General features: G+C 36.3%; 1 protein-coding gene across 14 annotated transcripts in view; it reads right to left on the bottom strand.

The window, feature by feature from the left end:
* MYCBP2 (MYC binding protein 2) overlaps positions 1 to 13,366 on the bottom strand; it is a 272,533-nt gene that overhangs the window by 184,158 nt on the left and 75,009 nt on the right. For all 14 annotated transcript variants that reach the window (XM_057532563.1, XM_057532564.1, XM_057532570.1 and 11 more), the window contains 2 exons: positions 4,447 to 4,592; positions 4,074 to 4,175 (listed from right to left, as the gene is read on the bottom strand). In XM_057532563.1, the coding sequence (XP_057388546.1) occupies positions 4,074 to 4,175; positions 4,447 to 4,592 (248 nt within the window). The remainder of the gene's footprint in view (positions 1 to 4,073; positions 4,176 to 4,446; positions 4,593 to 13,366) is intronic.

The raw sequence follows: 13,366 nt of genomic DNA, 5'->3' as shown, positions 1-13,366 counted from the left end.
TAAGCCCATGCACCACAACTACTGAGCCTGCGCCCTAGAGCTCGCGAGCCACAACTACTGAAGCCCGTGCACCTAGAGGCCGTGCTCCGAACAAGAGAAGCCACCACAATGAGAAGCCTACACACTGCAACAAAGGTAGCTCCTGCTCGCCGCAACTAGCGAAAGCCTGCGTGCAGCAACGAAGACCCAACACAGCCAAAAATAAATAAATAAATAAATAAATAAATAAATGTATATATAAAAAAAAGATTCAGTCAGTGATGTAACTGGAAATGTGTAAAACTCAATTAGAAGATACCGATGAAATAAATAAAAGTAATAATTTAATTAAAGGATAGGTTTGTGGAAAACCTTTAACCTAAATTCCTGTGTTACTTTAATATGGTATTGCAATAAGGCACAAAAAATTTATGATATAATTATTAAGGGGAAAAAACAGTACACCTATATATATCACAGTATGAAATGATGTAAAATGTCTAAACAAAAAAGTATGCATAGAAAACCTTTAAGAAAGTATACCAAAATTCTATAGTGGTTATCTTTGGATGAGAATTACATTGATATTTTTTTCTTACTTATGTTTTCCATGTGCTTCATATAATATTTTAATTTAAAAGGAGACTTTAATGTAGTATTGGAAGATCAGCTAATACTGGATTTGACATGTCAAATCAAGAAAACTTAATGGTTTTCGAGGCTTAAAAATCAATAGCAATAACTTCTCAATCACTTTGAAACTGGAGAGACTATAATAAACTTGTTTCTACATTCTAATTTGTGACTATGGGAAACTGATTTTTTTTCTATCAAAATAGAATCATTTTATTCTACAGATGATGTAGGGGGTTTTATTAATAATAATCAAAATTTTGTGATGAGCATCCCAATGTTGTGAGAAAAGCAATCAAGTAGAGGAGAGGCCAGAGCTGGGAAAGAATCAAATCCAAAGAGAACAGCAGTTTACTAAATAGCCGACCACCACCACTAGCATCCTCATCATCACCATCGCCATCATCCCCATTTACCCAGGGCTTAGTATATGTCAGGCATTTTCATGCAAGTCACTTAATCCTCACCCCTACTTAACGTAGGTACAGTTGTCATCTTCATTTTAAAGGTAGGGAAACTGAGGTTCAGACTGGTTATACTCCAAGTAAAACTTAAGAAGCCAGGATATGAACCAAAGTCTAACTTCAGAACCCATATTTTCAACCACCACGCTATACAGCTATGCTAACTATATAACTTATTATCCAAATGAGACTCTCTACCGAGAGCAAAAGGGGGCACTGTAAGAAATACGTCTGAACAGTAGGCATAAAATGGGACTGTCCCAGGCAAACCAGGATGTAACTCACCCCATCGACAGCTCACAATCACGGAATTTTGATTTGACATTTAGGGGAAAAAGAAAGAAGGAAAAATAGGCAACATTATTTGGGCTTAGTTTTCCTTAAAACACAGTGCCGAGAAGGAATATAAAGATAAGAACATTGATACAATCACCCAGGAGTCCTGATGACTTAAAGAGTTCTACTTAAAAATCCCACTGAACAAGCACTCCATTTGTAAAGTTAATACAAGTCTCAGAGAACTTATGTATCAATCAACTCTGTCTAATCTAAAAACAAACTAAAAATGATCACAAACACCACTGAAATAAAATCTGTAAATGAATACTATTGGTACCTAAGAATATATATGTAAGAAAAGTATTATCTGGAAGACTAATAGCATAAAAAAGTTAAAGTTCCAACTTTATCAAAAAGTAGTAACCACACTACTTTTGGGGGTTTCAACAGCAACAGAAGAATCTGTGTCATAAACAGCAGCTGAACTACATCAATAGGCCTGAGGTTGATGAGCAAGGCTTTAATACAAGAGCTAGGTCCTAAAATTTTGATCAACTTTAAAACAACACAAACTTGGTACACAGGATGAGACAGATAAATCAAGTAAAATAATTTAACTTAATCTAATACTGAAAGGCTGAAATTTCAACACAGGTAAAGCCAATTACTAATAAGCATAATTACCAACAGACTGCTGTTAGTTATCTAAAAAATACCAAGCAGAAGCCAAGGGGGGCGGGGGGCAGGGGGGGGTGGAGAAAAGATAAGTATGTATGTGTGGCAGTTGGAACACTAAAAATTTATTTGACATTCCTGTTCCTCATGAGGACAAAACGAGACTAACAATCCTCGCTAGCATGGTGTCAAACAAGAGCCCTAGAACACTGTGCATGTGACTCAAATCTGTATCGAGGACCCTCAGGCAGAAATGCTGAAGCACGAGGCCCAGGTGACTCTGATGTAGAAGGCCCATGTAACAAACTTTGAACATCACTGCCCTAGAGCAGCGGTTCTTACACTTCAGCACCCTCAGAATCGCCGGGAAAGCTTGTTAAAGCACAGATACAATAATCTAATTTCCATAAATATTTAAATAATGGAGGTTTTTTTAACTTTTAAAGGGTTAGAGTTTATGTTTTAAAGGTCTATGATACATTTGAAAATAAAAGGCAAAAGAACATTCTGCTATCACAAAGTTTTGTTGAATAACCAGTGCATCATCAATGTTCTTTTACTTCTGATATACAGAAATATATACTATACCTAGAGAAGAATAGCTTTTTATAGAGGGAGAGAAAAAAATAAGATATATAGCGTTAGGCAAGTAATTAAATGTCATCACAAGGATTTGCTATACTTTGGTTGAAACATAGGAAATTGCTGGTTTTTGTAGGTCATTTCATATGATTCAACCTAATATTTAAAAAAAAACAAAAAACCAGGTAGTAAAAGTATCACTAGTAATTAACCTTAAACAAATCATACTATTAATACAAAAGGAATTATCACTTAATTACCATGTCATAAAGACCCAGAACTTAAATTTTACCCTATTCTCTACAAAACATTTAATATGCAATTTTCTCATACATTTATATAATATAAATAAGAGTAGATACATTAATCTCATTAAAATATCATTTAAAGGCAATGATTTTATGTAAACAAAGCCAAACTAACAGCAAATATTCACTGTATTAATTCCTCAACATTGCTTATTAGACACTATAAAGAACAATCTTCAAGTTCTAAGCAGATGTTTTATGACCTAAGTTTAATAAAAACAGAATCACCATGTGTGCTATATATTTTATATTCAATACTTACTCCATTTTATATTAAAAAAAGGAATGCCTAAAAAAGTCTGTAATGATGGTTAAACGAGTAATAGGTTTTATCTCCTGTATCAAATACCATGCCATTTTAATAAGTACTAAAATATACAATATCACCAAATATTTCGAATCAAAATTTTGCCTAGCAGAGGAATAAAATTACAGACCTTTGTAACAATCTGTCTTAATCCTACAAAGAAAAGATTCTATTGGGCAAGAATAACTTTAGTAATACTTATATTTATCTCTGCTTGTTGGATATATACTAAAATACTATAATCACTGTTAAATGTAGTTTTTAGGCTGAGAAATGGTCATAAACAATGAGGAAAAGATAGATAATAAATCTATCTTTGCAATTAAAACCTGCAGACCCTCCAACTTACCCTTCTTGTACATAACCAGAATAAGCTTTTTCCGGAAAGATACATAAAAGCATAATTATGCACTAAATTGGAAGGAAGAGCGGTGAGACTATGCCCAAATGATAATAATTGTAAATGAGTAAGAAATCAGAACTTAAAATACTAAACTAATTTGGTGTTCATAGTTAAGTAGATGAGTCAAAATATGGGTGAAGGACAGTTCTTCGAATCTGTATTTTTTTGAAGATTGCCATTGCTAATAGTTTTGGATGCTTGGCATACGGCACAATTTTTAATATGGTTGACTTATGCCATAAACACACTAACGAATTAAATGTATGTCATTATTAGCACAATTGTAATACCCTGAATATTTTCATAATACTTTCATGAGTTACTAGAATGTTACTAATTTTAATTTCTTACCAAATCAGCCTATTCTGTAAACTTTTAACTGGTCTCAGTATAGGGTAAGAAAATGTATTTTCATATACATTTTCTCTGCAGCTACATCTTACCTCTTCCTTCATCTAATCTGTGTCTCCTGATTACACGTTGCCGTTTTTCTTCTTGTCGTAACTGGAGGTGTTCTTCAATGTTAACCCCGGGTACTGGGACAGCTAGATGATTGACAGTCAATCAGTCAATTAGTTTTATAATAGATATGATAGAACTATATGAAATTCAAGAAAGTAAAAGCTAGCAAAAACACTGTCTAAAACACAAATGATTTTTACTGCAAGGATCTTAGCAAAAAAGAGAAAAAGAATCTCATCCCTTAATCAATGACACACTGTCAGTTACCAAACACGGAGTACCGCATAATCAACTATTATCTTAATTTTTTAACACATATCTAAAATGAATTATTTAGACTATCAGAAATACTACCTAACAGAAGGTCTAAAGGTATCATCTCCTTCACTGCATCAAGAATCCCTCTTTGTCTTGCCTCTTGACCATCCAATTCTCTTGCACAAGCCTTGCAACATCCACATACAGCACAGCCAGATTCTCCAGAACCACAACCACAGATCCTAAAAATAAACAAATAAATTATTAACTGAAATTCTTCTCTTTCCTTAAAACTCCATAACATCTTTTCTGTACTTTTAAGATTAACTTAAATGAATCAGCAATGAAATCACCCCTTCAGATCAGGATCTGTCAATTTTAAAGAAAAGGTATGAAGAGAAGAATAATTAAAAGGTATGAATAGATATTACACACTCCTAATAGGCATAATTGGTATATTTCTACAGAAAACACGAATGGATTCTGCTATCTTCAAAGCCATTATTAATAACGTCTTTAAAAAGGTTTCACAATTAGTGAGGCACCAGCAGCTTTAGTATTAAAAGGTCAGCAAACAAACAACATGGCTATCTCCCAGATAAGGGAGATGTGGGCAGCCTTCAATGAGTGAGCTCAGCTTGCCAGCTTCATGAATTCTGTCTCCTTACCCCTCCCTCTCCTTTACATGCCATCATCTCCCATTCTCTTTCACTGCATCCAATTACCTGTTATTTTTCCTCTTCTTTGTCCTTTTCCTAGCATTTGTGAACTAAGCATATGGCCTTTGATTATAACATAAAAGAAAACAAGAACACTCCCAGGAGTTGGCTAGAGGGTCGGTGAACACTAATTTCTTAGTCACATATTCTGCAGGAGTCCCAGCTTTAAAGTTATTTGTTGGATCAGTCCTGAAAAACTTGTGACAGCCTCACTGAGCCTCTCCCTGGTTATCCAGATTTGTGGAGACACAAGACAAAGGATCTACCTGGCAACAGTTTTGAAACACATAGCCAGGTGCCCTGTGAAACTCCTGGCTTTCAACAGCAAGTATTAGTGACAATTTGGAAGATCACTTACTACAACAGTAACAAACTGATAAAATAATATGCCCTACTGAATTGGCCATGGGCACTATTTTAAAAATAATGTTTAATTCTAAATTTATTCTAAGATATATAGTCAAAATTTTATAATATCTAAGTTATCTGTAATAGTGCTTAGTGTCCTCCATATTTATTCCTAAGTTGACTTTATTCGTGTGTTTATTTCTGCTTCACTAATAAAGAAATTACTGTACTTGGTTAGGTACTATCCATTTAAATCTGTAAATAATTATTGGAAACTGACAGTATATCTCTGGGGAAAAAAGAAAAGAAGAATTAATTTCAGAAAGGACAAAAGACTTTAGAAATACACTTATGATATTTATCAATGGCTTAAGTTCAGAGATTGGGAACACTTAATTTTAAATGGAAATAGCCTGGGAGAGATCCAAAAAGATAAATTTCAACTCCAATGTTGTTTTTTAAAAAATCACAGAATCTTTCTTTAATCCAAATTAAACTTTAAAATAAACAAGTTAGGGGCTTAAATACACTAAACAGAGCCAAATATATAGCTTTCTAGAAGAAATACTATCCTTTGATAAAGAGAGCCAAAATATTTTTTAACAGGCTAAAAATGCAAAGAAAATTTATTGTTAAAAAATCATAATATTCAAACAGCCTGAAAGAAAAGGCCTATTACATATGATCTATTTAACTATGTTGGGCCAAGTATAAACCCAGAAATATACTCATAGGAAATCCAGACATTATTTGGGAAGAAGCACCTGCATACTAACGAGGTGTCAAACAGGGGAGCCAGAGATGAGGAGGTGGGTGTTCTCGCTCAGGGTTTTTTTTGACAAGATTCCCCCTACTTCCCAAAGCTGGCTAATTATCATAAATAATCTGATCTTACAAAGATCAGATCTATCATAATACAAAGATGCATGATAATTAATTTGATCTCCCAAAGGATACCCCATTATATTATATTAGCTATAAACGGCAACACAAAAACAGGACTTGAAATTCTCTCCAAGATTCTAGGGGAAAACCTGCATTCTGATTCTGCCAAACTCACATATTAACTTTAAAGTGATAATAACACAGAACCCTGGGGGAAAAAAAGTAGTCCAACAAGAATGAAAAGGATAATTATAACAGGAATAATGCAACTTTAGAAGTGACAGCTCCTCGAACTCCTAAAGTTGCGAATAATTTATCAATTCAAAAGAAAATTATATACCCCTAATTGAGTATTCTATGTGATGTTTGATAATTCCACACCGAAAAAATTCATGTTCAACACAAATGAATAGATCTCTGGCATTAAAGCAGTCTTACGAAAAGACTACAAATGAAGGCACAGACCCAAGCATTAAGGAAATTTATGACCTGTTTTAAAATAATGGCTTAAGTCAGACAGAGAAAGACAAATATCATATGATATCGCTTATATGTAGAATCTAAAAAAAGGTTACAAATGAACTTATCTACAAAATATCACTAGAAATAGAGTTAAGATGTAGAAAATAAACTTATGCTTACTGGGGGGTAACAAGGGGAGGAGGGATAAATTGGAAGATTGGGATTGACACATACACACCACTGTATATAAAACAGATAACTAATAAGGACCTACTGTATAGCACAGAGAACTCTACTCAATACTCTGTAATGGCCTATATGGGAAAAGAATCTAAAAAAGAGTGGATATATGTATATGTGTAACTGATTCACTTTGCTATACACCTGAAACTAACACAACATTGCAAATTAACTATATCCCAATAAAATTCAAAACAAAAACAGAATCTGAATAAATGGAAAGACACACCCTGTTACTGAGTGGGAATATTTAATACCATAAAAATCAATTCTTCTAAAACTAATAGATAAATTAAATGCAATTTCAATTAAAATTATATTTTGTTTTAATTAAATACTAAGAACAGTCCCCCAAATGATTAAAAAAGACATACACTGAGAGTAGCTAACCTTACTAAATGTTAAGATACCATACAAAACATAAACCACATAATATTAGCATAAGACTAGATCAGTAAGTCAGGAAAATAATAGAAGGCCCAGAAAATAGATTCTGATATATAAGGGAATATAATAAATGATAAATCTGGTAGCCATTTCACACGTAATGACTGTACAACTGGCTACACATCTGTAAGAAAATAAAGTTAGATGTCTACCCCACATCAGAACAATAATCATCCATTGGCTTTAAAAGTTATTAATGTAAAAAGAAATAAAACAGGCTTTTTGAAAAATATTTAAGATATCATATAATCAGCTAGAAACTGAGAGACCTTTCTAGTCTAGATAGAAAACTCAAAAATTTCAAAGAAATACATATTTGCTTATAAAAAATGTTAAGTGCTTTTGCATAACAGAATATAACCTAATTTAGTTATATGATAAGTAAATTGGGAAACACTATTTGTAGAGAAGACAGAAAACAGTTAATATGAAGAATATTCAGAGAACATCTTTCAATTTTTAAGGATAAAAACAATACAGGCAAAGGTTTTTAAGAGAAAACTCACAGAAGAGTATATTTAAACATCCAGGAAAAATGTGAGTCATGGAAATATATATGAAAATAATGATGAGATATCACTTCACATTCACTGAGTTGACAGAAATTAAAGAATTATATGATCTGCTACTGGCAGTATTTCAAAAGTAACTGCCTTTTTTCTGCTGTTAGTGAAAACAGAAACCCTTCATTTTTAAAAAACATTAACCACCATAAGCAAAACAAATAAACAAAAACCAATACTTTTTAAACAAGCAGTAACAGTCCAGGAAATACACTCCATAGAAATAGATTCACCAATCCATAAAAACACAATATGTGTACAAGTACATTTTTTTGTGAAATAAAAATTTAAGTAATAAAATGAACTGAGGAACTTGAGGAAAAAAAATAAGAGAGACCTTCAAGATGGCAGAGGAGTAAGACATGGAGATCAGCTTCCTCCCCACAAATACATCAGAAATACATCTACATGTGGAACAACTCCTACAGAACACCTACTGAACGCTGGCAGAAGACCTCAGACCTCCCAAAAGGCAAGAAACTCCCCACGTACCTGGGTAGGGCAAAAGAAAAAAGAAAAAACAGAGACAAAAGAATAGGGACGGGACCTGCACCAGTGGGAGGGAGCTGTGAAGGAGTAAAGGTTTCCACACACTAGGAAGCCCCTTCGCGGGCGGAGACTGCGGGTGGCAGAGCGGGGAAGCTTCGGAGCCACGGAGGAGAGCGCAGCCACAGGGGTGCGGAGGGCAAAGCGGAGAGATTCCCGCACAGAAGATCGGTGCCGACCAGCGCTCACCAGCCCGAGAGGCTTGTCTGCTCACCCGCCGGGGCGGGCGGGGGCTGGGAGCTGAGGCTCGGGCTTCGGAGGTCGAATCCCAGGGAAAGCACTGGGGTTGGCTGCGTGAACACAGCCTGAAGGGGGCTAGTGCGCCACAGCTAGCCGGGAGGGAGTCCGGGAAAAAGTCTGCAGCTGCCGAAGAGGCAAGAGACCACTGTTTCCTGGTGCGCGAGTAGAGGGGATTCAGAGCACCGCTTAAACGAGAGATGGGCGCGAGCCACGGCTATCAGTGCGGACCCCAGAGACGGGCATAAAACGCTAAGGCTGCTGCTGCAGCCACCAAGAAACCTGTGTGCAAGCACAGGTCACTCTCCACACCTCCCCTCCCGGGAGCCTGTGCAGCCCGCCACTGCCAGGGTCCCGTGATCCAGGGACAACTTCCCCAGGAGAACACATGGTGTACCTCAGGCTGCTGCAACGTCATGCTGGCCTCTGCTGCCGCAGGCTCGCCCCGCATCCGCACCCCTCCCTCCGCCGGGCCTGAGTGAGCCAGAGCCCCCGAATCAGCTGCTCCTTTAACCCCGTCCTGTCTGAGCAAAGAACAGAGGCCCTCAGGCGACCTACATGCAGAGGTGGGGCCAAATCCAAAGCTGAACCCCGGAAGCTGTGCGAACAAGGAAGAGAAAGGGAAATTTCTCCCAGCAGCCTCAGAAGCAGCAGATGAAATCTCCACAATCAACCTGACGTACTCTGCCTCTGTGGAATACCTGAATAGACAACGAATCATCCCAAAACTGAGGCAGTGGACTTTGGGAGAAACGATATATATATATTTTTTCCTTTTTCTCTTTTTGTGAGTGTGTATCCTTATGCTTCTTTGTGTGACTTTGTCTGTATAGCTTTGCTTTTACCATTTGTCCTAGGGTTCTGTCTGTCTGTTTTTTGTTTTTAGTATAGTTTTTAGCACTTGTTATCATTGGTGGATTTGTTTTTTGGTTTGGCTGCTCTCTTCTTTCTTTTTTTTTTATTACTTTTTAATTTTTTTATTTTTAATAATTATTTTATTATTTTTTATTTTAACAACTTTATTTTATTTTATTATTATTATTTTTTCTTTCTTTCTTTCTCTTTTTCTCCCTTTCCTTCTGAGCCATATGGCTAACAGGGCCTTGGTGCTCTGCCCGGGTGTCAGGCCTGTGCATCTCAGGTGGGAGAGCTGAGTTCAGGACACTGGTCCACCAGAGATCTCCCGGCTCCACATAATATCATTTGGCCAAAGCTCTCCCAGAGATTTCCATCTCAACGCTAAACCCAGCTCCACTCAACGACCAGCAAGCTACAGTGCTGGACACCCTATGCCAAACAACTAGCAAGACTGGAACACAAACCCACCCATTACTACAGAGACTGCCTAAAATCATAATAAGGTCACAGACATCCCAAAACACATGACCAGACGTGGCCCTGCCAACCAGAAAGACAAGATCCAGCCTCATATGCCAGAACACAGGCACTAGTCCCTTCCACCAGGAAGCCTACAAAACCCACTGAACCAAACTGAGCCACCGGGGGCAGACACCAAAAACAAAGGGGAACTACGAACTTGCAGCCTGAGAAAGGAGACCCCAAACACAGTAAGTTAAGCAAAATGAGAAGACAGAGAAACACAAAGCAGATGAAGGAGCAAGGTAAAAACCCACCAGACCAAACTAATGAAGAGGAAATAGGCAGTCTTCCTGAAAAAGAATTCAGAGTAATGATAGTAAAGATGATCCAAAATCTTGGAAATAGAATGGAGAAAACAGAAGAAACGTTTAACAAGGACCTAGAAGAACTAAAGAGCAAACAAACAATGATGAGTAACACAATAAATGAAACTAAAAATTCTCTAGAAGGAATCAATAGCAGAATAACTGAGGCACAAGAATGGATAAGTGACCTGGAAGATAAAATAGTGGAAATAACTACTGCAGAGCAGAATAAAGAAAAAAGATTGAAAAGAATTGAGGACAGTCTTAGAGACCTCTGGGACAACATTACATGCACCAACATTTGAATTATGGGGGTCTCAGAATAAGAAGAGAAAAAGAAAGGGACTGAAAAAATATTTGAAGAGGTTATAGTTGAAAACTTACCTAATATGGAAAAGGAAATAGTTACTCAAGTCCAGGAAGCTTAGAGAGTCCCATATAGGATAAATCCAGGGAAAAACACATCAAGACACACATTAATCAAACTATCAAAAAGTAAATACAAAGAAAAAGTATTAAAAGCAGCAAGAGAAAAACAACAAACAACATACAAGGGAATCCCCATAAGGTTAACAGCTGATCTTTCAGCAGAAACTCTGCAAGCCAGAAGGGAGTGGCAGGACATATTTAAAGTGATGAAAGGGAAAAACCTACAACCAAGATTACTCTACCCAGCAAGGATCTCATTCAGATTTGACAGAGAAATTAAAAGCTTTACAGACAAGCAAAAGCTAAGAGAATTCAGCACCACCAAACCAGCTTTACAACAAATGCTAAAGGAACTTCTCTAGGCAGGAAACACAAGAGAAGGAAAAGACCTACAAGAACAAACCCAAAACAATTAAGAAAATGGTAATAGGAACATATATATTGATAACTACCTTAAATATAAATGGATTAAATGTCCCAACCAAAAGACAGACTGGATGAATGGATACAAAAACAAGACCCGTATATATGCTGTCTATAAGAGACCAACTTCAGACCTAGGGACACATACAGACTGAAAGTGAGGAGATGGAAAAAGATATTCCATGCCAATGTAAATCAAAAGAAAGCTGGAGTAGCAATTCTCATATCAGACAAAATAGACTTTAAAATAAAGACTACTACAAGAGACAAAGAAGGACACTACATAATGATCAAGGGATCAATCGTAAATATTTATGCACCCAACATAGGAGCACCTCAATACATAAGGCAAATGCTAACAGCCATAAAAGGGGAAATCGACAGTAATAAAACCATAGAAGGGGGCTTTAACACACCCCTTTCACCAATGGATAGATCATCCAAAATAAAAATAAATAAGGAAACACAACCTTTAAATGATACATTAAACAAGATGGACTTAATAGGTATTTATAGGACATTCCATCCAAAAACAACAGAATACACTTTCTGATAATGCTCATGGAACATTCTCCAGGATAGATCATAGCTTGGGTCACAAATCAAGCCTTGGTAAATTTAAGAAAATTGAAATCGTATCAACTATCTTTTCTGAACACAACGCTATGAGACTAGATATCAATTACAGGGAAAAAATCTGAAAAAATACAAACACATGGAGGCTAAACAATACACTACTTAATAACCAAGAGATTACTGAAGAAATCAAAGAGGAAATCAAAAAATACACAGAAACAGATGACAATGAAAACACAACGACCCAATACCTATGGGATGCAGCAAAAGCAGTTCTAAGAGGGAAGTTTATAGCAATACAATCCTACCTCAAGAAACAAGAAACACCCCAAATAAACAACCTAACCTTACACCTAAAGCAGTTAGAGAAAGAAGAACAAAAAACCCCCGAAGTTAGCAGAAGGAAAGAAATCATAAAGATCAGATCAGAAAAAAACGAAAAGGAAATGAAGGAAACAATAGCAAAGATCAATAAAACTAAAAGCTGGTTCTTTGAGAAGGTAAACAAAATTGATAAACCATTAGCCAGACTCATCAAGAAAAAAAGGGAGAAGACTCAAATCAATAGAATCAGAAATGAATTAGGAGAAGTAACAACTGACACTGCAGAAATACAAAGGATCATGAGAGATTACTACAAGCACCTATATGCCAATAAAATGGACAAGTTGGAAGAAATGGACAAATTCTTAGAAAAGCACAACCTTCTGAGACTGAACCAGGAAGAAATAGAAAACACAAACAGACCAATCACAAGCACTGAAATTGAGACTCTGATTAAAAATCTTCCAACAAAAAAAGCCCAGGACCAGATGGTTTCACAGGCGAATTCTATCAAACATTTAGAGAAGAGCTAACACCTATCCTTCTCAAACTCTTCCAAAATATAGCAGAGGGAGGAACACTCCCAAACTCATTCTACGAGGCCACCATCACCCTGATACCAAAACCAAAGATGTCACAAAGAAAGAAAACTACAGCCCAGTATCACTGATGAACATAGATGCAAAAATCCTCAGCAAAATACTAGCAAACAGAATCCAACAGCACATTAAAAGCATCATACACCATGATCAAGTGCGGTTTATCCCAGGAATGCAAGGATTCTTCAATATACGCAAATCAATCAATGTGATACACCACATTAACAAATTGAAGGATAAAAACCATATGATAATCTCAATAGATGCAGAAAAAGCTTCTGACAAAATTCAACACCCGTTTATGATAAAAACCCTCCAGAAAGTAGGCATAGAAGGAACTTACCTCAACATAATAAAGGCCATATATGACAAACCCACAGCCAACATCGTTCTCAATGGTGAAAAACTGAAACCATTTCCACTAAGAGGAGGAACAAGACAAGGTTGCCCACTCTCACCACTATTATTCAACATCGTTTAGGAAGTTTTAGCCACAGCAGTCAGAGAAGAAGAAACAAAAGGAATCCAAATTG

This window comes from Balaenoptera acutorostrata, chromosome 18, assembly GCF_949987535.1.
Source record: "Balaenoptera acutorostrata chromosome 18, mBalAcu1.1, whole genome shotgun sequence".
NCBI lineage: Eukaryota > Metazoa > Chordata > Mammalia > Artiodactyla > Balaenopteridae > Balaenoptera > Balaenoptera acutorostrata.
Note: the sequence above shows the minus strand (reverse complement) of the source record. Positions and strands in the feature narration are given on the sequence as shown.